Genomic DNA, 20,047 nt, shown 5'->3' on the forward strand with positions numbered 1-20,047 from the left:
TTTTCTTCTTTTGAGATGGAGTCTCACACTGTCGCCCTGGCTGTTGTGCAGTGGCCCGATCTCACCTCGCTGCAACCTCTGCCTCCTGGGTTCAAGCGATTCTCGTCCCTCAGCCTCCCGAGTAGCTGGGACTACAGGCACTCGCCACCACGCCCTGGCTAATTTTTTGTATTTTTGGTAGAGAGGAGGTTTCACTGTGTTGGCGAGGCTGCTTTTGATCTCCTGACCTCATGATTGCCGGCCTCGGCCTCCTGAAGTACTGCAATCACAGGCATGAGCCACTGCACCCAGCCGTCCTTTTTTTTTTTTTAGATGGAGTCTTGCTCTGTTGCCCAGGCTGGAGTGCAGTGGCACGATGTCGGCTCACTGCAACTTCTGCCTCCTGGGTTCAAGCAATTCTCCTGCCTCAGCCTCCTGAGTAGCTGGGACTACAGGCGCATGCCACCATGCCCGGCTAATTTTTTGTATTTTTAGTAGAGACGGGGTTTCGCCATGTCAGCCAGGATGGTCTCGATCTCCTGACCTCGTGATCCGCCCGCCTCGGCCTCCCAAAGTGCTGGGATTACAGGCGTGAGCCATTTCTTTTTTCTTCCTTTCATGTGGCGTTTGAGACATTCATTCATTTTTTTTTTTTTGTGAGGGAGTCTTGCTCTGTCACCAGGCTGGAGTGCAGTGGCATGATCTTGGCTCACTGCAACCTCTGCCTCCTGGGTTCAGGTGATTCTCCTGCCTCAGCCCTCCCGAGTAGCTGGGACTACAGGCGCGTGCCACCACACCTGTTTAATTTTTTGTGTTTTTAGTAGAAACAGGGTTTCACCGTGTTAACCAGGATGCTCTTGATCTCCTGACCTTGTGATCCATCCATCTCGGCCTCCGAAAGTGCTGGGATTACAGGCATGAGCCACCGTGCCCGGCCAAGACTGTCATTAATTTCTATTTTAGTGTCTCATTTGGAATCAGAAATATATATTTTAAAAATGAATAAAAATAGATGTTAGAAGTTCAACTAATGTATTAAAAAGCAAACTAAAAAATTAGTATCTTACATTTCACGTCAAGAGCTCAGTAAAATATGGAAAACAAATTTTTACTTTTACGTAGTGAATATATAAATTATTTGCTGTCTATTATATATTGGATTTTCTAATTTTGTCACTTAGAGAACAGCCTTTAAGATAGTGACAGAGTATTCATTATTTAATTTACTTATGTGAACTGATATCAGGTGGAGTGCTTAAAGTCAAGTCAACATAGTCTTAGAAATTATGTTTTTACTTTTTAATTTTTTTTTTCAGTAAAATCTAAACTTAGAGTACTGAATTTTGCCTAATTTTTTTTTCTTGGAGAGAAACTTGCTTGGGATGAAATAATTTTTTAATTTAACTTTGCTCTTTTTAGGGATTGGCCAAGGTGTCCCTGTGGTGGCACTTATATTTGAGGGTGGGCCAAATGTTATCCTCACAGTTCTTGAATACCTTCAGGAAAGCCCCCCTGTTCCAGTAGTTGTATGTGAAGGAACAGGCAGAGCTGCAGATCTGCTAGCATATATTCATAAACAAACAGAAGAAGGAGGGTAAGTGTATGACAACATTTTAATTAATTTTATTTATTTATTTATTTATTTATTTATTTATTTATTTATTTATTTTTGATACGGAGTCTTGCTCTGTCTCCCAGCCTGGATAGAGTGCAGTGGTGCAATCTTGGCTTACTACAACCTCCACCTCCCAGGTTCAAGCGATTTTCCTGCCTCAGCCTCCCAAGTAGCTGAGATTACATGCATGAGCCACCACGTCTGGCTAATTTTTGTATTTTTTTAGTAGAGATGGGGTTTCACTGTGTTGGCCAGGCTAGTCTTGAACTCCTGACCTCAAGTGATCCACCTACCTCGGCCTCCCAAAGTGCTGGGATTATAGGCATGAGCCACCGTGCCTGGCCCATTTTAATGAATTTATTAAAGTGGCTTGTGGTTTTTAGAATACAGTGTTGGATTCTTCCCTGTGTTTTATGAACATGAAAATTTTAAGTTTAATACAATACTTTGTTAAGGGTTGAGGAAATAGCCTGACTCACATGTTATGGGAACAAATTAAAATAAAACCATCTTCATGGAACACAGTTTTGTAAGATCTGTCAAACATAGAGGCACTTATCTTTTAACGTAGTAGTTTCATTTCTGGGAATTGTTCCTACAGATGTACATCTGTGAAATAATATATGTTTAAAGCTACTCATTACAGGGTTCTTCGTAAGAGTAAAAGATTGGAACAAAGTAGAACATGAGAAGACTAGATAAGTTATGGTGTATCTATACAAAGAAATGGTTTATAGCTGAGTAAGAATGGTTTTGAGAAGATTACCACAATATGTACATGCAAAAAGGAAGGTGTAGAGAAGCATATATATTGTGCCACTTTTTATATAGAATAAAAGGAGAGGGGATAGTTTGTATATGCAGAAAGACATCTTGGAAAGTTACGTAAGTAAATGATTCCTAAAAATAGAACTGGGCAGATGAAAGACAGTGGGAAGGAGACTTTCACTATTAATTTTAATATTTTAACATTTTATATTTTCTACTATTTTTGAGCCATGAAAATGTATTAAGTATTCAGAAAAGAAAAATATGAGTTCCTATGTTTAAGAACATCGTGGTGAAATACTAGTTTATACCTCATAATATCTTCAAATTATTTTTATACAATATCTTATGTGAGTACTGATATTGCCATACACATACTGTTTGATAAAATTCACAAAGTAATTCAAAAAGAAAAATCACTCCATTTCATTTATTTTCCTTCTAACATTTGTGTTGGGAGTCTCATGAAGGAAGAAATAATCCCACCCAAGGTGAATTATGTAATATTAATACATTATTTTCGAAGGTCTTACATGGATCTACCTGTATTTCATATTGATCCTACAAATAATGGAAGATGAAATCAGTGAATTATGTTTCCTTTTATTCCAGAAATCTTCCTGATGCAGCAGAGCCCGATATTATTTCCACTATCAAAAAAACATTTAACTTTGGCCAGAATGAAGCAGTTCATTTATTTCAAACACTGATGGAGTGCATGAAAAGAAAGGAGCTTGTAAGTAGATTTCAGCAGAAATTTAAAAAGCTGATAGGCCTTTTTTCTTTCATTCAAAACACATTCTAAATTGGTGAAATACTTTTGTTTTTATTTGGATTTTAAACTTTGAAATCTTTATTAACCATAAAAAATATGTCATTTATTGGTCTGTTCAAGTTGAGAGGTATCATAGAAGGAGGCCTGTAGTTTTTTATATGGTATTGAGACTGTGTATTTGTGCTTCTGTTTTAGGAAAAGTTTTATGAAAAGTAACTAGGTCTCAACAGATAATGTTGAGTACCAAGGAAGAACTGTAAAGAGTTGTTAATGGTTTCTCTAATAAAATGTTTGGAAAAAAATTTTTACTGTACTTAAAGCCTATTAAATTAAAGATCAGTGCTGCTTTGTTTCAATCATGTAAATGTGGGCATAAGTTTTCAGAGATAAAATTTTTTAGCAAGCCTATAAATACATAACATGATTTGATTTGCTGTCTTTTTCATTGCAAGTTTTTGTAAACTATGAAATAAAGTTGCCCAAAAATTTTGTATTGGGGTTATAATAATGTTTCACATTCTTTTCTTTATTTTTATTTATTTATTTTTTTGGAGACAGAGTCTCGCTCCATTGCTCAAGCTGGAGTGCCGTGGTGCAATCTCAGCTCACTGCAACCTCTGTCTCCTGGGTGCAAGCGATTCTCCCACCTCAGCCTCCTGACTACAGGCGTACGCCACCATGCCTGGCTAATTTTTGTATTTTCACTAGAGACGGTGTTTCACCGTGTTGGCCAGGCTGGTCTCGAACTCCTAACCTCACGTGATCCGCCCACCTTGGCCTCCCAAATTGCTGGGATTACAAGCATGAGCCATGAGTCTGGCCTCTTTCACTTTATGAAAAATGTTATTAAATTACAGTTTCTGAAATGGTGCTATGTTTCAAGTAATTTAAAGACATTTGCAATAAAAATATTGACCAAACATTTATCTTTCAAGAATATATACATTATGTGAACATGTAAATGTTCATTCTGTGGAAGGAACTGTAGGATTTATTTACCCTGATAAGGAATCTATAGCCTCAGCCCCTAAATTTCTTACTCTTGTAAGGGACATAAGATAGGTCAAAATATGAATGTAATATGAAACCAAATATTCTTAGTATATTTGCCATTTTATTTAGTAAATGATAGTTTTTTTAATTTTTTTGGTTTTTTGGTTGAAATAAAGTTACTAACTATATACATAAATATATTATGTGTACGTATGTTTATATATACATCATACATAGATTCCTGGATACATACATATATATTTTGCCCCCCATATAGTTTGAAATTACTGAGTTTTATGATGCCCCTTTGTTTTAAAAATATAAAGGCATAATGTTATGAATTTATCTTTAAATAGATCACTGTTTTCCATATTGGGTCAGATGAACATCAAGATATAGATGTAGCAATACTTACTGCACTGCTAAAAGGTAAGCCTCTAAGAACTTTTTTATTTGTAAGACCTTTTATTTTATATATGTATATGTGTGTGTATGTGTGTATATGTGTATGTATATAAAATATAGAACCTTTTAACATGGCTAAATGCTTGCAAAGTGAATTTTCAGTCATTTTTCTTTGTGAAAGACACAATGTTGGTTTCCTTGGCGGTAAGGTAACTTTTGATTTAATCTTGTAGAACTTAAAAAATAAAAGTTTTTAGCAAGATTTATGCCACCAAACCTATTTAATAGTCCTATTAAGAATGTCTAACATCCTGGGCCAGGCATGGTGGCTCACACCTGTAATCCCAACACTTTGGGAGCCAAAGCAGGAGGATCACTTGAGGCCAGGGGTTCAAGACCAGCCTGGACAAGATAGACCCATCTCTACAAAAAATTTAAAAATTACCTGGACATGGTGGCATGTGCCTGTAGTCTCAGCTACTTGGGAGGCTGAGGTGGAATCACTTGAGCCTGGAAGGTTGAGGCTGCAGTGATCTGTGATCATACCGCTGTATTCCAGTTTGGGCAACACAGCAAGACCCTATCTCACAACAAACAAAAATTAGCTGGGCATGATGGTGTGCACTCTGTAGTCCCAGCTGTTCAGGAGGCTGAGGCAGGAGGATTGCTTGAGCCCAGGGTTTGAGGTTACAGTGAGCCATTATCATACCGCTACACTCCAGCCTGGGTGACAGCAAGACCCTGTCTCTAAGAATAAATAAAAATGTGTCACTTTCTTAATCAGCTGAAAAATAAGTGTTTAAAGGTTATAAGGCATTAGTTGATAGAATTTAAAGATAGGATTTTAAAACATGTCATCTTCATTATGAAGGGAAAATTTGAAAACTAGTGGTATCTTTTAGGACTAAAGGATTGAAGCACACACACACTGATCCTCTCATTATCTCCCCAAAGGCATCCAACAGATATAACAACATTATAGCGAAAAATCTTCTCTGTGAAGAAACTATGATGGTATCCCATCTGTCTACCTGAAAGTTAGGGTAGACTGATGTGCCAGGAGCCCAGCACATTAAGAGGATACTGTCCTTTTATTTACAAGAATTTTCTTGCATATTAGACCATAATAAATTGCCAATACATTAAGCATTTTTAAAATACTGTGATAAAATATATTTATATCATCTGGGATCATGGTATCAAGAGATCACAAGTGATAAGAAACCTAGAAACCAAAAAGGAAAAAAAATTAATAAATGGGATTGCATAAAAATAAAAAATAAGGCTGTGTGCACTGGCCCACACCTGTAATCCCAGCAATTTGGGAGGCTGAGGCGGATGGATCACTTGAAGTCAGGAGTTCAAGATCAGCCTGGCCAACATGGCGAAACCTCATCTCTACTAACTATACAAAAATTAGCTGGGGTTGGTGGTGGATGCCTGTAGTCCCAGCTACTCTGGAGGCTGAGGCACAAGAATTGCCTGAACCCGGAAGGCAGAGGTTGCCGTGAGCCAGGATCACACCACTGCACTACAGCCTGGATGACAGAGTGAAACTGTCTCCCAAAAAAAAAAAAAAAGGTTAAAAAGAAAGTACCATATTCATGAATTATTTACCATGTACTTTTCTGTGTATTAACCACTGTGTTTAAGTGGTTTACATTATTATCTCATTTTATTCCTACGAGTCAGATTTCCTATGGTTTTACTCATTTTATAGATGAGGAAACTAAGGAATAGAAATGTTAAAGTGGAGGGATCAAAAAGAGCTGTTAAAAATTAATAAGAAAAAGATGACTACCTCGTGGAAGAATGGGTCAGAACTTATGTAATAGATAATTAGTAGAGGAATCCAAATGCTTAGAGAAAATATGGAAGGATGGCCAGTGTTACAGTAATAAATTTTGGGAGGCTGAGGCAAGCAGATCGCTTGAGCCCAGGAGTTTGAGATCAGTCTGGGCAACTTGGCAAAACCCTGTCTCTACAAAAAATACAAAACTTAACCTGGTGTGGTGCCATGCCCCAGTGGTCCCAGCTACTTGAGAGGCTGAGGTGGGAGCATCAGTTGAGCCCAGGAGGCAGAGGTTGCAGTGAACCAAGACCACGCCACTGCACTCCAGCCTGGACAACAGCGAGAGACCCGGTCTCAGAAAAGAGAAGAAGAAGGAAACTCCTCTCTCCTTGGCACATGGAGAAATGGTTATGGTTATACCCCTCCCCTGGTGGATGGTAGAAGCAATCTAAAGTATTTTGGAGTATATCAAAAACCTTAAAGTATATATCTTTGTACCTAGCAATTTGATTTCTAGAATATCATCCTATTTGAATAATCAAGCGTGTGCACAAAAACATACTCAGCAAAAAATTCAAAATAACCTGAATATCTACCATTTGAAGTATTTGTTAAATAAATTGTGGCTTACGTAAGTATATATAAGGGAGATTTATATATAATTTTAAGAAGAACCAAGGTACGATATCAAGGTACATAAAGCAAGCTACTGAACACTTTTGTAGTATGAACCCATTTTTGAATAAAAAATGGAAAGTATATGTATGAACTTGTATGTGCACAGAAAAGTACCTGACAGCTATTTTCAGAATCCTAATAGCACTATCTCTGATAGAAACAGTTCATCTTTGTTTTCTTCTCATTTTTCTGCATTTCTAAATGTTTGCAATGAGTGGGAATATGTCATTTATAGTTGGAAAGGTAAAGTTCTTAACCCTGGGGCTAATCTTATCTCTCTGAGGCAGGCTACTTCTGAATGGTGGCTGACACCAGCTGTGTAAGTTAACTAAAGAATGGTGGGGAGATGTCATAAGTGTTCGTGCTGGGCACTGTGGCTCACACTTGTAATCCTAGCACACTGGGAGGCCAAAGTGGCAGGATCACTTGAGGCCGGGAGTTTGAGACCAGTCTGGTCAACAGAGTGAGACTCTGTCTCTACAAAAAAATTAAAAAATTAGCTGGGTGTGGTGGTGCTCATCTGTAGTCTCGGCTACTTGGAGGCTAAGGCGGGAGGTACACTTGAACCCAGGAATTCAAGGCTGCAGTGAGCCATGATCACCTTTGCACTTTAGCCTGAGCAACAGACCAAGACCCCATCTCTTAAAAAAAAAAAGTGTTCACCTTTTAATGGAGATAAATTAATTGAACCTGTCAACTATTTTCTTTATTCGATTAGGTACTAATGCATCTGCATTTGACCAGCTTATCCTTACATTGGCATGGGATAGAGTTGACATTGCCAAAAATCATGTATTTGTTTATGGACAGCAGTGGCTGGTATGTAAATAATCTACATACACAATACAATTAAATTACACTAAGTAATAAAAAAGTATTTGCGGGAACTGTGACCTGACTTGACATTTTACCTTTCTGCCAATAGTTCAAAAATAGTTTAGCTAAGTATTTCTACACCATTCCGATCCAGTTTAGGATTTAATATATGCCTCTAGATAAAACCTTATTTTTTTATAGAGTGTATAGATCTCTAAGAATCTTAGAACTGAAAGAAGCTTTAGAACTCATGCTCTGTATACCAGAGAGTCCATTCTAGCATTCCCCCTGATGTTTAGACCTATTCCTTTTTTAATCTTCCTCATCCTACTAAATGGGAACGACTTCTTCCTAGTTTCTAAGATGAGACTCTTTAGTGTTATCTTTTACTTTTCTTTCTCATGTATTCCAATCCAATTCCATCTGTAAATCTTGTCAGATCTAGTTTCAAAATACCTAATTTTATCATCCTGATCTAGTCTGTCATCCTTCTTTTGTGTTATTTCGGTAGCATACTTTTTGGTTTCACTACTCTCATACTTGCTCTCCTTTTATGGACAGGAGATGAATCACATTCCATTTACTCAGAGCATAATCCAGAGCCTTACATGCTACTACTATCCTCTTTGCTCTTTTTTATCTAACTTTGTTGATGTTCTTGCTCTTCTTTGAACATATCAAGCATGCTCCTATCTCTAGGCTTTGTACTTGCCTGTCTCTCTATCTTAACATTCTTCCCTACATACCCATGTGGGCTTAATTCCTCCTATCTTTCTGGCCTCTAACCAAATGTCTCCTCTTTGGACTTCCTCTGTCCACCCTATTTTAATAGCATCCCCCTAAACCAGCATTCTTCCCTGCTATTTTTTTCTAACTTTTGTCACCATCTGACAAACCATATAATGTAGCTATTATTTATTGTTTGTCTTTCTCCTAGAAAGTAAACTTTCTGAGGGCAAGAATATTTTTCAGTTTTGTTTACTACTGTATTGACAGCTTGGTAGGTAGTAATCACTTAAAATTTTGTTACATGTCTGAATCAATAGGAGGCTGGACAGATTAAATGTTCATCTGACCTTGAAGTATTACCAGCCTTTACGGGGGACGAACTAGATCCTTTTTGTCCACATAGTAAATATAAACAGCAAATTGCAGAAAAGTATGCACAGTATGATCTTACTTGTGGCAAATTCTTATGAATGTACAAACATTCATGTATATCTACATGTACTGTGTAGTTAATAGTACCTTTCTAAAACTGTTAACATGGGATTCATCTTGGAGAGTTGGGGGCTGGAGGAAAGTTTTATTTTATACCATTTTGTAGTGTTTGATTTTTTTTTTTTTAAACCATGGGAATGTATTTCCTATATAGCAATAAAAAACAGTTTGTTTAGTCACTTCTCCTCTTGCAGGACTACAGAGGAAAAAAATTAATGTTAATCATCTATGGTGATGACTATAACCAACCATATTTTTCCCTTGAATAATTTAACTGGATTTTGTTCTCCTCAGATGTAAAGGCTTGGATGAAGCATTTGTCTTCTGTGTATATGTGGTTTGTCTGATGGATTTCTTCTGCGTAATGTTACCTATTTGATTTTGTGCTTCTTGCTAAACTTAGAATTTGCAGGACAGTTGTTTTTCTTCTTTCTTCTTGCTTGCCAGGAGTTCAGTATGCATTGAGTGATTGAGGAAATGCTCCTTACAAAGCAGACACATTTTTTTTAAATGGTCTCTTTTTTCCCCTCAGATATGAAAATTAAGTTTTTGTTCTAGGGCAGTGGTTATAAACACAGATAGAATGTTCTTGTTTTAAAAACAATATTTTGTTATATCCCCTTTTATTCTACTAAAGTGAAATTTCATAAGTAATTACATAAATTAAGAATATATGTATAATGCCCTAATTGTAATAAGAAAAAATGATTTATAATAAAAAGTAAATATTTCAGTATATAAATGTTCAAGAGTGGCAATATAAAACACATAATAAGTCAGATGCCTGCAGTTATAATAAGAATCAGTGTAAATGCTGCAGTTATACATACTAATAAAAGTATGTTGTTGGTAACTTAAATATCCTGGGGAACAGATAAACACTCTTTGCAAGTGTAGGACAAAGAAAGACCAAGTGGGCACTAGAATAATGTTAGAATATTACTGTTAGAGTCAGTAATAACATCAGGATTATTTGTATGTGATAAGAGAAAAGGAATAATCTGAAGTAAAATAGTAACATGCCATGATAAACTACAGCCTAATGTAGAGAAAACTAATAAGTATTATTTTCTTGGAAATCAGGCCTTATATTTAAGCATGTGAAAATATTTTCCTTGTTGTGACAGAACTGAGTATTGAAAAATGTCACAGAAAACATACCTTTCATCTTTAAATTCCATCATGTAAAAGGCATACATTTCATCAGTATATACTTAAAATAGGCCTGGGTGTGGTGGCTCATGCCTCTAATTCCAGTACTGTGGGAGGCTGAGGTAGGAAGATCACTTGAGGCCAGGAGTTTGAGACCTGTCCCTATTTTAAAAAGAAAAAGAAAAAAAAAGCAGGTACAGGCATGCACACCTGTAGTTCTTAGCTACGTGGGAGGCTGAGGTGGGAACATCCCTTGAACCCCTGAGTTTGAGTCTGCAGTGAGCTATGATTGTGCCACTGGGTGACAGAATGAGACCCCGTCTCAAAAACAGAAAGTATACTTAAAATATCATGAAGACTATATCCTTGCTAGGTGATGTAAATTGAAGATAGATTAGAGAAAGAAATGGTAATACAAGTTGCTCTAGAGAAGTTGTGTAGTTGTGTGTTAAACCTCCGAAGATAGAATAAGATTGAAAAATAATGGGTAAAAAAGCCAGTGGTTTTGTATTGATTTTTGCCACAAAGATGTTTTTAATAATGTGGTACTAAAATATTTAAAATACACAGAAATATACAAAATATTAAATATACAGACTATATTAAAACAACCTTTATTAATAAAACTCAGTGAAATACCTATATTTCATGTCTCTACTAATTTACCAATATTTGATTTCAAGTCTGTTGAAGTTTATAAAATAGGCTTTAATATATAAAGTACAGCTACAAATGCTGAATGATACAGATGTGTTATATTAAGCACAAAGGACATAAGTTGTATTGCTGTCAAGTGATTTCTTTTCCCTAATGATGAATTATTTCTTTTAAAGTTCTGAAGAAAACTAAGTACAATCTTGCCTGACTTACCTGGTGGTTGTATTTTTGGAAAATTCATTGTAGAACAAAAACTATGATGAAATACTTTGTGTTCATTTGTAAGGCAGAATTACTGGTTTTTCACTCAAGAACATCTAACAGGATAATAAAAAGTTGTGTGGGATGCAGGATAGTTTCTTTCTGAGTAGAATTCTCCAGCATATTGCATGATTTCTGATGTCCCTTGACCCTACCCATTAAATGTTAGTAACAGCACTCAATTATTGAAATAATCCTTCCCACAAAACCTTCCCTAAACACTGAGAGCATTGCTTTAAGATATTCTTTCCCAAGATTTAATTGATGATGGATTCTGTTTTTTCCCCCATGTAACACTTATTCTACAGAAGTAGTGTTTGTGGAATATTCTTTAAGAAATGTTGTTCTAGAGAGGTCTTTTAATCTATTCCCCAAACACCTTAAGTCTTAGTAGCTTTTTACTGTGTTGCATCTTTCTGATTTTGTTCTAAAACTGTTGGGAACAAATTAAATGTAAATCCTAAGGACTTAACATTTAAAAGTGTTTGTATAATTAGAATATGTGAAATATGTATTTATTAAGTTTGATATTCCTAGGTTGGATCCTTGGAACAAGCTATGCTTGATGCTCTTGTAATGGATAGAGTTGCATTTGTAAAACTTCTTATTGAAAATGGAGTAAGCATGCATAAATTCCTTACCATTCCGAGACTGGAAGAACTTTACAACACTGTAAGTCTACATTAAAATTCTTTATTGACTACATTTTATCTTTTGGGAAATGTTACTTTACCTGAATATAGCCATTCCTATTGATAAAACCCTTAATGTCTTCCTTGGTTATATGAAAAAATTATAGCCAGTTTTAGTATGGATTGGTTGTATTACAGTCTGAAACCCTTTCCTTGTTTTTAGAACCCATTCCCTGTCACCATACCCACATAGGGCTATTAAGCCTACTTCTCTTTCCTGTGTCTCTCCCTTTCCCTCCCCTTACCAAAACTATAGGATCAACTTCTTAATTATAGGGTGATTATGTTTCTTTTGACTCCGTTGTCTAATGGAGGAATTATGCATTGCTGTTTCCTCTTTTTTTTTCTTTTTTTACATTCATTGTTTGACCTCATGGTATAGCCCTTTTAGCTTATATAGTTTTAATTTTTTTTGTAAAGGACTCCTGAAAACTTACTATTCTTGTCACAAAGACTTTCACATTTTATTCCAAATTTTTATTATATTAGCATTGAAGATATACTACCCTTCTTAGTGGTTTTCTGTGTTATGAGTATGAGTTTACTACCCAAATCCTTAACTTGATTTTCAAAGATCTTCATATATTGCCCCAGCTACTATTCTCACTTGGCCTTTTTATGGCCCCCCAAATGCTGGGCGGGAGGGGGTGGGGCAGCAATAAAGTGGCAAATGTCTACCTGCTATTTACTAAAAATACAAACTTTTTTCTTTTTTCTTCTTTTTTTTTTTTTAGACGGAGTCTCTCTCTGTCGCCAGGCTGGAGTGCAGTGGTGCCATCTTGGCTCACTGCAACCTCCGCCTCCCTGGTTCAAGTGATTCTCCTGCCTCAGCCTCCCAGGTAGCTGGACTACAGGCATGTGCCACCGCACCCAGCTAATTTTTGTGTTTTTAGTAGAGTTGGGGTTTCACCATGTTGGCCAGGATGGTCTTGATCTCTTGACCTCATGATCTGCCCGCCTCAGCCTCCCAAAGCACTGGGATTACAGGCGTGAGCCACTGCACCCGGCCAAAAATGCAAACTTTTTTTTAAAAAGCATTTGCTATTTTACAGTGCTGGTCTGTTTTGCTTCCAACTAATAACCCATTTATTGAAATTTTATTCATTGCTTAGAACTTAGCTTAAATTCCATGCCACTGGTTCCATGAAGCTTGGTGGCATAGTTAAGTACAATTATTATGTCTTTCCCTTTGGATTGTAAATTTCTTTAGGTATTATATCTCATTTTCTCCCTTTTTTTTTCTTTTTTTGAGACAGAATCTCACTCTGTCGCCCAAGGTGGAGCGCAGTGGCACGATCTGGGCTCACTGCAACATCTGCCTCCCGGGTTCAAGCGATTTTCCTGCCTCAGCCTCCTGAGTAGCTGGGATTACAGGTGCATGCCACCATGCCCAGCTAGTTTTTGTATTTTTAGTGGAGATGGGGTTTTGCCATGTTGGCCAGGCCGGTCTTGAACCCCCGACTTCCAATGATCCGCCTGCCTCAGCCTCCCAAAGTTCTGGGATTACAGGCGTGATCCACCGGGCCCAGCTTCCATTATTTTCTTTTAGTAGTGCACAGCACATTTGCATTGAACTTTATTGGCATTTTACTGTCCTTGACAGATGTAAAAATTAAAAGGATTATTCATTATGCTGTAGTAAGGTTTATACCTGAACTATAAAGCAGTGTAAAATAATAAAAATAAAAATTGATCCCATTAGCAAGGCAAGTAATTTTTTAAATTGTATAACTCAAAAGTGTTAAGATAATACTGTAGTTACTTTCAGCATCAATTATTGATGAAGTTTTAAAACATTTAAGGGCTTGCAGCATGATAAAGCAGTGGTTCTCAAACTTTTTGATTTCAGGGTTCCTTTACATTAAAATTATTGAGAACTTCAAAGAGCTTTTCTAAAGAGGTTTTGTTTATGTATGTTGGTATTTTAGAATATAAAAATGAGAGTTTTAAAAAATACTTGTTTTTATTAAAGTAGCAATTATATTTACTTAAAATTTCTAAACTTATCCCATGTTAACATAAATATTTGTTCTTATTTCTTTTTTCTTAAATTAGCACCCTTCTGCCTGATATGTTTTTATTTATTTTTTATTTTTTTGAGAAGGAGTTTTGCTCTTGTCATCCAGGCTGGAGAGCAGTGGCACAATCTCGGCTCACTGCAACCTCCACGTCCCAGGTTCAAGCGATTCTCCTGCCTCAGCCTCCCGAATAGCTGGGATTATAGATAACCACCATCACGCCCAGCTAATTTTTGTATTTTTAGTAGTGATGAGGTTTCACCATGTTGGCCAGGTTGGTCTTGAACTCCTGACCTAAGGTGATCCACCCACCTCAACCTCCCAAAGTGCTGGGATTACAGGCATGCGCCACCGCACCCAGCCTGCTATATTTTTATTTTTAAAGAAAACAGAAAAATTGGTGAGGAGAGGAAAACATTTTTGCAAATGTCTTCAAAGTCTAGCCTTATAAAAGCAGCTGGATTCTCATATTTGCTTCTGAATTTAATCTCACAATATCACACATCAGAAAGCCTCTGGAAAACTCCACCAAACACTGAGAGAATAAGAATGAAATAATACAAATACAATTTTAATATGATTAGGAAAAAAGTCTTGATCTTACGGAACTCCTGAAGGAATCATGGGGGCTTCAGGTGTCCCCAGGTCACACTTTGAGAATTATTATGTTAAAGTACATTTATTATTTATTAACAATTTATTTTTAATGGATAAACATTTAATAGAGTAGGATAAAATAGAATTTAAAAAATTTTAAGTGCCTTTCCATGTGATTATATACTGTTAGAGAAAAATGCAATGAAATTCCCCAATACCCCCAAAATATGAGATACTTCTTATTAACTTAGAAGAAACTTTTATTTTAAAAAGTTAACCTGTAGGGGAGAATTGGCAGAGAGAACTTAGCCCCTGAGTGGATCGACTAAATAAATATTGTTTTTTTTTTTTTTTTTTGAGTTTTTTAAAATTTTTTTTTTTCTTTTGAGACGGAGTCTCGCTGTCGCCCAGGCTGGAGTGCAGTGGCGCGATCTTGGCTCACTGCAGGCTCCGCCCCCAGGGGTTCATGCCATTCTCCTGCCTCAGCCTCCCGAGTAGCTGGGACTACGGGTGCCCGCCACCATGCCCGGCTAATTTTTTGTATTTTTAGTAGAGACGGGGTTTCACCGTGTTAGCCAGGATGGAATTTTTTTAATTTTTTATTTTTTTTGGGGTGGAGTTTCGCTCTCGTTGCCCAGGCTGGAGTGCAATGACACGATCTCGGCTCACCGCAACCTCCGCCTCCCAGATTCAAGCAATTCTTCTGCCTCAGCCTCCCGAGTACCTGGAATTAAAGGCATGTGCCACCACACCGGGCTAATTTTGTGTTTTTTTAGTAGAGACGGGGTTTCTCCGTGTTGGTCAGGCTGGTCTCGAACTCCCGACCTCAGGCGAGCCGCCCGCCTCGGCCTCCCAAAGTGCTGGGATTACAGGCTTGAGCCACCTCACCCAGCCCTAAATAAATATTGTAAAAAGAAGACAGAGCAAAGTAAAGTAAAATATAATTCATATGCAATATCAATTGTAGTCATCTCAAATATTATATAGAATTTGAAAGCCAAGAATATCAAAGAAAATAACTTTTTCTCCAAAGAAATAATGGTAGGTGGCCGGGCATGGTGGCCCACTCTAACAGTATATATAAAGAGAAGTAAGATAATGGCAAAATTATGGCATATATAAATGTTAAATCAGGGATGTCCAATCTTTTGGCTTTCCTGGGCCATATTGGAGGAAAAATTGTCTTGGGCCACACATAAAATGCACTAACACTAATGATAGCTGATGAGCTAAAAAAAAAAAAAAAAAATGGAAAAAAACTCAATGTTTTAAGAAAGTTTACAAATTTGTGTTGGGCCACATTCAAAGCCATCTTGGGCTGCATGCAGCCCGTGGACTACAGGTTGAACAAGCTTGTGTTAAAGCCTTGTTACCCAAAATATTTAAAGTCTCAATATGACTTTATTAGTGACAGAAACAGAGGAACAGACATTTTAACAAGAAGAAAGGTATTGTACAGCGCCGTTATCAATGAAAGAAATGTAAATTTAAGATACAATTGTAAAGTTGCAGTGTTGACTTTTATGAAACAAAAACTTATGTATCATTTTAGTGATACTCTAAGATTGTTTTTTGGCAGTAAATGTGAAAATCTTTGTTGTTCTACTTTATGAATAGAACTTAAGGAAATAAGTCCAAAACAATGTAATTTGTATAAGAAGGTTCATAAAAATCCTGTAAGGTTTAAATTATTTTAGAAGAAAAATAATAGTTTGCTGTAACTGTTTCTCCCTAAAGAAACAAGGTCCAATTAATCCAATGCTGTTTCATCTTGTTCGAGACGTCAAACAAGTAAGAGATTATTTTTTGCTTTTGAAAAATGTTATTTTAAAAAATCATTTATATTTCATCTCTTTTTTAAAAAAAGCATTTAAATACATTTTAGAAATACCAATAAAATTACAATTTACAGAACAAGATAAAGTATGGGCTGAATTCGTGGTAAGAGAGGAGTAAAGAGCATAATGTATCAGAAAACAAGAAAAAAAGAGAGTTTATGAAATTAAGACCAAGGCTGGGCATGGGTGGCTGAAACCTGTAATCCCAGCATTTCGGCAGGTTGAGGCTGGTGGATTGCTTGAGCCCAGGAGTTCAAGACCAGCCTGGGCAGCATGCTGAAATCCCATCTCTGTGAAAAGTTAAAAAAATTACCTGGGCATGGTGGTGCACACCTGTAGTACCAGCTACTCAGGAGGCTGAGGTGGGAAGGATTGCTTGAGGCTAGGAGGTAGAGGCTGCCGTGATCCATGATCTTACCACTGCATTCCAGCCTGGGTGACTTCTAGAGTGAGACTCTGTCTCAAAAAAAAAAAACTATTGAGCTTCTGGTCATCCAAGATAGAATATGATGTATAAAGCTCATTGGTTCATAAAAGAAAGACTGTTGATAGAATGTATCTTTTTTCCTCTATCTTCAGCAGAAATTTATTCCTTAGAAAATTGTCCCAATGTATCACGCCTGTAATCCCAGCACTTTGGGAGGCCGAGGCGGGCAGATCACGAGGTCAGGAGATCGAGACCATGGTCGGGGTGAAACCCCGTCTCTACTAAAAATACAAAAAATTAGCTGGGCGCAGTGGCGGGCGCCTGTAGTCCCAGCTACTCGGGAGGCTGAGGCAGGAGAATCGCATGAACCCGGGAAGCGGAGCTTGCAGTGAGCAGAGATCGCGCCACTGCACTCCAGCCTGGGCGACAGAGCAAGACTCCATCTCAAACAAAAAAAAGAAAAAAGAGAAAATTGTCCCAATGTAAAGGGTGTTGAATAAGGAAATTGAGGACTGGGTCATGATCTTAATGGCAGACTTTGCCAGTAAAAATGCTGAAAAGCTCTTCCGCCTTTAAAAAAAAAATCTAGTATTTCTACTTAGCCATACAAAAGAATGAAATCATGTCCTTTACGGCAGTGTGAATGGAACTGGAGGTTCATTATCCTAAGTGAAATAACTTAGTCAAATCCCACGTTTTCACTTACAAGTTGGAGCTAAACAATGGGTACCTGTGGACATAGAGTGGAATGATAGACATTGGAGACTTTACAAAAGGTGGGAGGTTGGGTGGGGGTGGTGAGGGTTGAACAACTACCTGTGGGTACACTATTCACTATTCAGGTAATAGGTACACTAAAAGCCTAGTCTTCACCACTACATAACATATGCATGTAAGAAATCTATACTTGTACCCCCTAAATATATATAAATCATTTTAACATTTATTTATTTTTTGAGACGGAATCTTGCTGTCCCCCAGGCTGGAGTGCAGTGGCATGATCTCGGCTCACTGCAAGCTCCACCTCCTGGGTTCACGCCATTTTCTTGCCTCAGCCTCCCGAGTAGCTGGGACTACAGGAGCCCGCCACCACGCCCAGCTAATTTTTTGTATTTTTAGTAGAGACGGCGTTTCACCATGTTAGCCAGGATGGTCTCGATCTCCTGACCTCGTGATCCACCCTCCTTGGCCTCCCAAAGTGCTGGGATTACAGGCGTGAGCATTTTAACATTTTTAAAAGTAAAACAAATCTAGTATTGGTAGTGATGAACGCATAACACTGTCATGATCTCAGGCTATTCTGTGGCCACTAAATTGATGCACTCTTATTCCTGTTCTATCAGGATTGTTTGTGAACTAAAAGTTTTAAACGTTTATCACCACTTTTATACCCATTTATATTATTGGTATTCAATACAGTTTTGTTTTCCTTGATAAAATAGTATTTATATTTATTTGGTTAAAATACTTTCTAAGTTTCTCAACTTAAATTTTGTTTAGAATTCTTTATTTATTTCAGCTTTTACTTGCTACTAAGTATGAGTGCATTATTAAAAACGTAGAAGGCCAGGGCTGGTGGCTCATACCCATAATACCAGCACTTTAGTAGTCCGAGGTGAGTGGATCGCCAGAGAGAAGGGGTTTGAGACCAGCCTGGGCAAACAAAGCGAGACCTTGTCTCTACAAAAAAATTTAAAAATTAGCCCGGCATGTTGTCACGTGCCTGTAGTCCAAATGATTGGTGGGGGTGTGGGGGGCACTGAGGGAGGATCACTTGAGCCCAGGAGTTGAGGCTGCAGTGAGCTGTCATCGAGCCACTGTACTCCAGTCTGGGTACACATCAAGACCCTTCTTAAGAAAAAAGAATGACATTAGAAATGTCATTTTAACAGCCTTGAGGATGTTTTTAAAAAATGTCATTTTCTGTTTTCATTTTCTTTATTTTGTAACTGATTTAATACTAAACTACTATCCCATAGGAAGAAGCGAGACATTTTATACTTAAAAATTTTTTTTTTGAAATGAAGTTTTGCCCTTTCTTGCCCAGGCTGGAGTGTGGTGACACGATCTCGGCTCACTGCAATCTCCGCCTCCGGAGTTGAAGTGATTCTCCTGCCTCAGCCTCCCGAGTAGCTGGGATTGCAGGTGCCTGCCACCACGCCTGGCTGATTTGTTTTTTTCAAAATGGAGTCTTGGTCTGTTGCCCAGGTTGTAGTGCAATGGCGTGATTTTGGCTAACTGCACCCACTGCCTCTCAGGTTCAAGCAATTCTCCTATCAGCCTCCCGAGTAGCTGGGACTACAGGCGCACGCCACCACTCCTGGCTTAGTTATTTATTTATTTATTTGTTTGTTTGTTTGTTTGTTTATTTTTTTTTTGGTAGAGATGAGGTTTCATCATGTTGGCCAGGCTGGCCTCAAACCCCTGACCTCAGGTGATCCACCCACTTCAGCCTCCCAAATTGCTAGGATTACAGGCGTGAGCCGTTACACCCAGCCTGCATGTGCTTTTCTTTATAGCTTTATTGAAATATATTTCACAGATTACAAAATTCATTCATTTAAAGTGTATATTGGCCAGACACAGTGGCTTGAGGTCGGTAGCTCAAGAACAGCCTAGCCAAAACAGTGAAACCCTGTCTCTACTAAAAATACAAAAATTAGCCAGGTGTGGTGGCATATGCCTGTAGTCCCAGCTACACAGGAAGCTGAGGCAGAAGAATTGCTTGGACCTGGGAAGCAGAGGTTGCAGCAAGCTGAGATTGTGCCATTGCACTCCAGCCTGGACAACAGAGCAAGACCCTTTGTCTCAAAAAAAAAGCAGCATACATTTTTTGACTTTACTATATTCACAGAGTTGTGCAACCATTGCCACAGTCTGACTTTAGAGCATTTATAATACTTCAAAAAGTTACCCTGTACCCTTTAGCAGTCACTCCTAATTTCTTCTCTTTCTCTACTCCCCACTTTTGTCCCTGACCTATGGTAACTATTAATCTAATGATTTGCCTATTCTGGTCATTTCACATCAATTTGATTTGGTCTTTTTAAATAATTAAAATTCCCTCTCCTTCCCCTAGAAATCTTAAGTAATGGGGGAGACCTTAAGACCATGTTTCTAAGAAAGAATTATGGTAGTTAAAATTTTGGAAATGTGAGAATTTGTATACATTGTTGTTACATTGGTGGCTATAATAATAAGCCCTATTTTTTTATTTCTATAAGTGATAAATCTTGAAATAAAGGCAGTAATTGAATATTTTTATTCAGATTGGTAACTTGAGTTTTATGACTTAGTATAGTTTGAGAACTTGATCGTCATGACATTTGTTAGATAATTCACATTATTTTACCTAATTTAAAT

General features: G+C 37.5%; 1 protein-coding gene across 16 annotated transcripts in view; it reads left to right on the forward strand.

Annotated features, from left to right (window-relative positions):
* TRPM7 (transient receptor potential cation channel subfamily M member 7) overlaps positions 1–20,047 on the forward strand; it is a 136,658-nt gene that overhangs the window by 57,780 nt on the left and 58,831 nt on the right. For 11 of the 16 annotated variants that reach the window (XM_055279091.2, XM_063639439.1, XM_063639442.1 and 8 more), the window contains exons 8-13: positions 1,399–1,573; positions 2,975–3,098; positions 4,487–4,559; positions 7,724–7,824; positions 11,650–11,784; positions 16,157–16,210. In XM_055279091.2, coding sequence (XP_055135066.1) covers positions 1,399–1,573; positions 2,975–3,098; positions 4,487–4,559; positions 7,724–7,824; positions 11,650–11,784; positions 16,157–16,210 — 662 coding nt within the window. The remainder of the gene's footprint in view (positions 1–1,398; positions 1,574–2,974; positions 3,099–4,486; positions 4,560–7,723; positions 7,825–11,649; positions 11,785–16,156; positions 16,211–20,047) is intronic. The other 5 variants (XM_063639440.1, XM_063639441.1, XM_063639444.1 and 2 more) reach the window with 1 other exon arrangement.

This window comes from Symphalangus syndactylus, chromosome 5 (assembly GCF_028878055.3).
Source record: "Symphalangus syndactylus isolate Jambi chromosome 5, NHGRI_mSymSyn1-v2.1_pri, whole genome shotgun sequence".
Lineage (NCBI taxonomy): Eukaryota > Metazoa > Chordata > Mammalia > Primates > Hylobatidae > Symphalangus > Symphalangus syndactylus.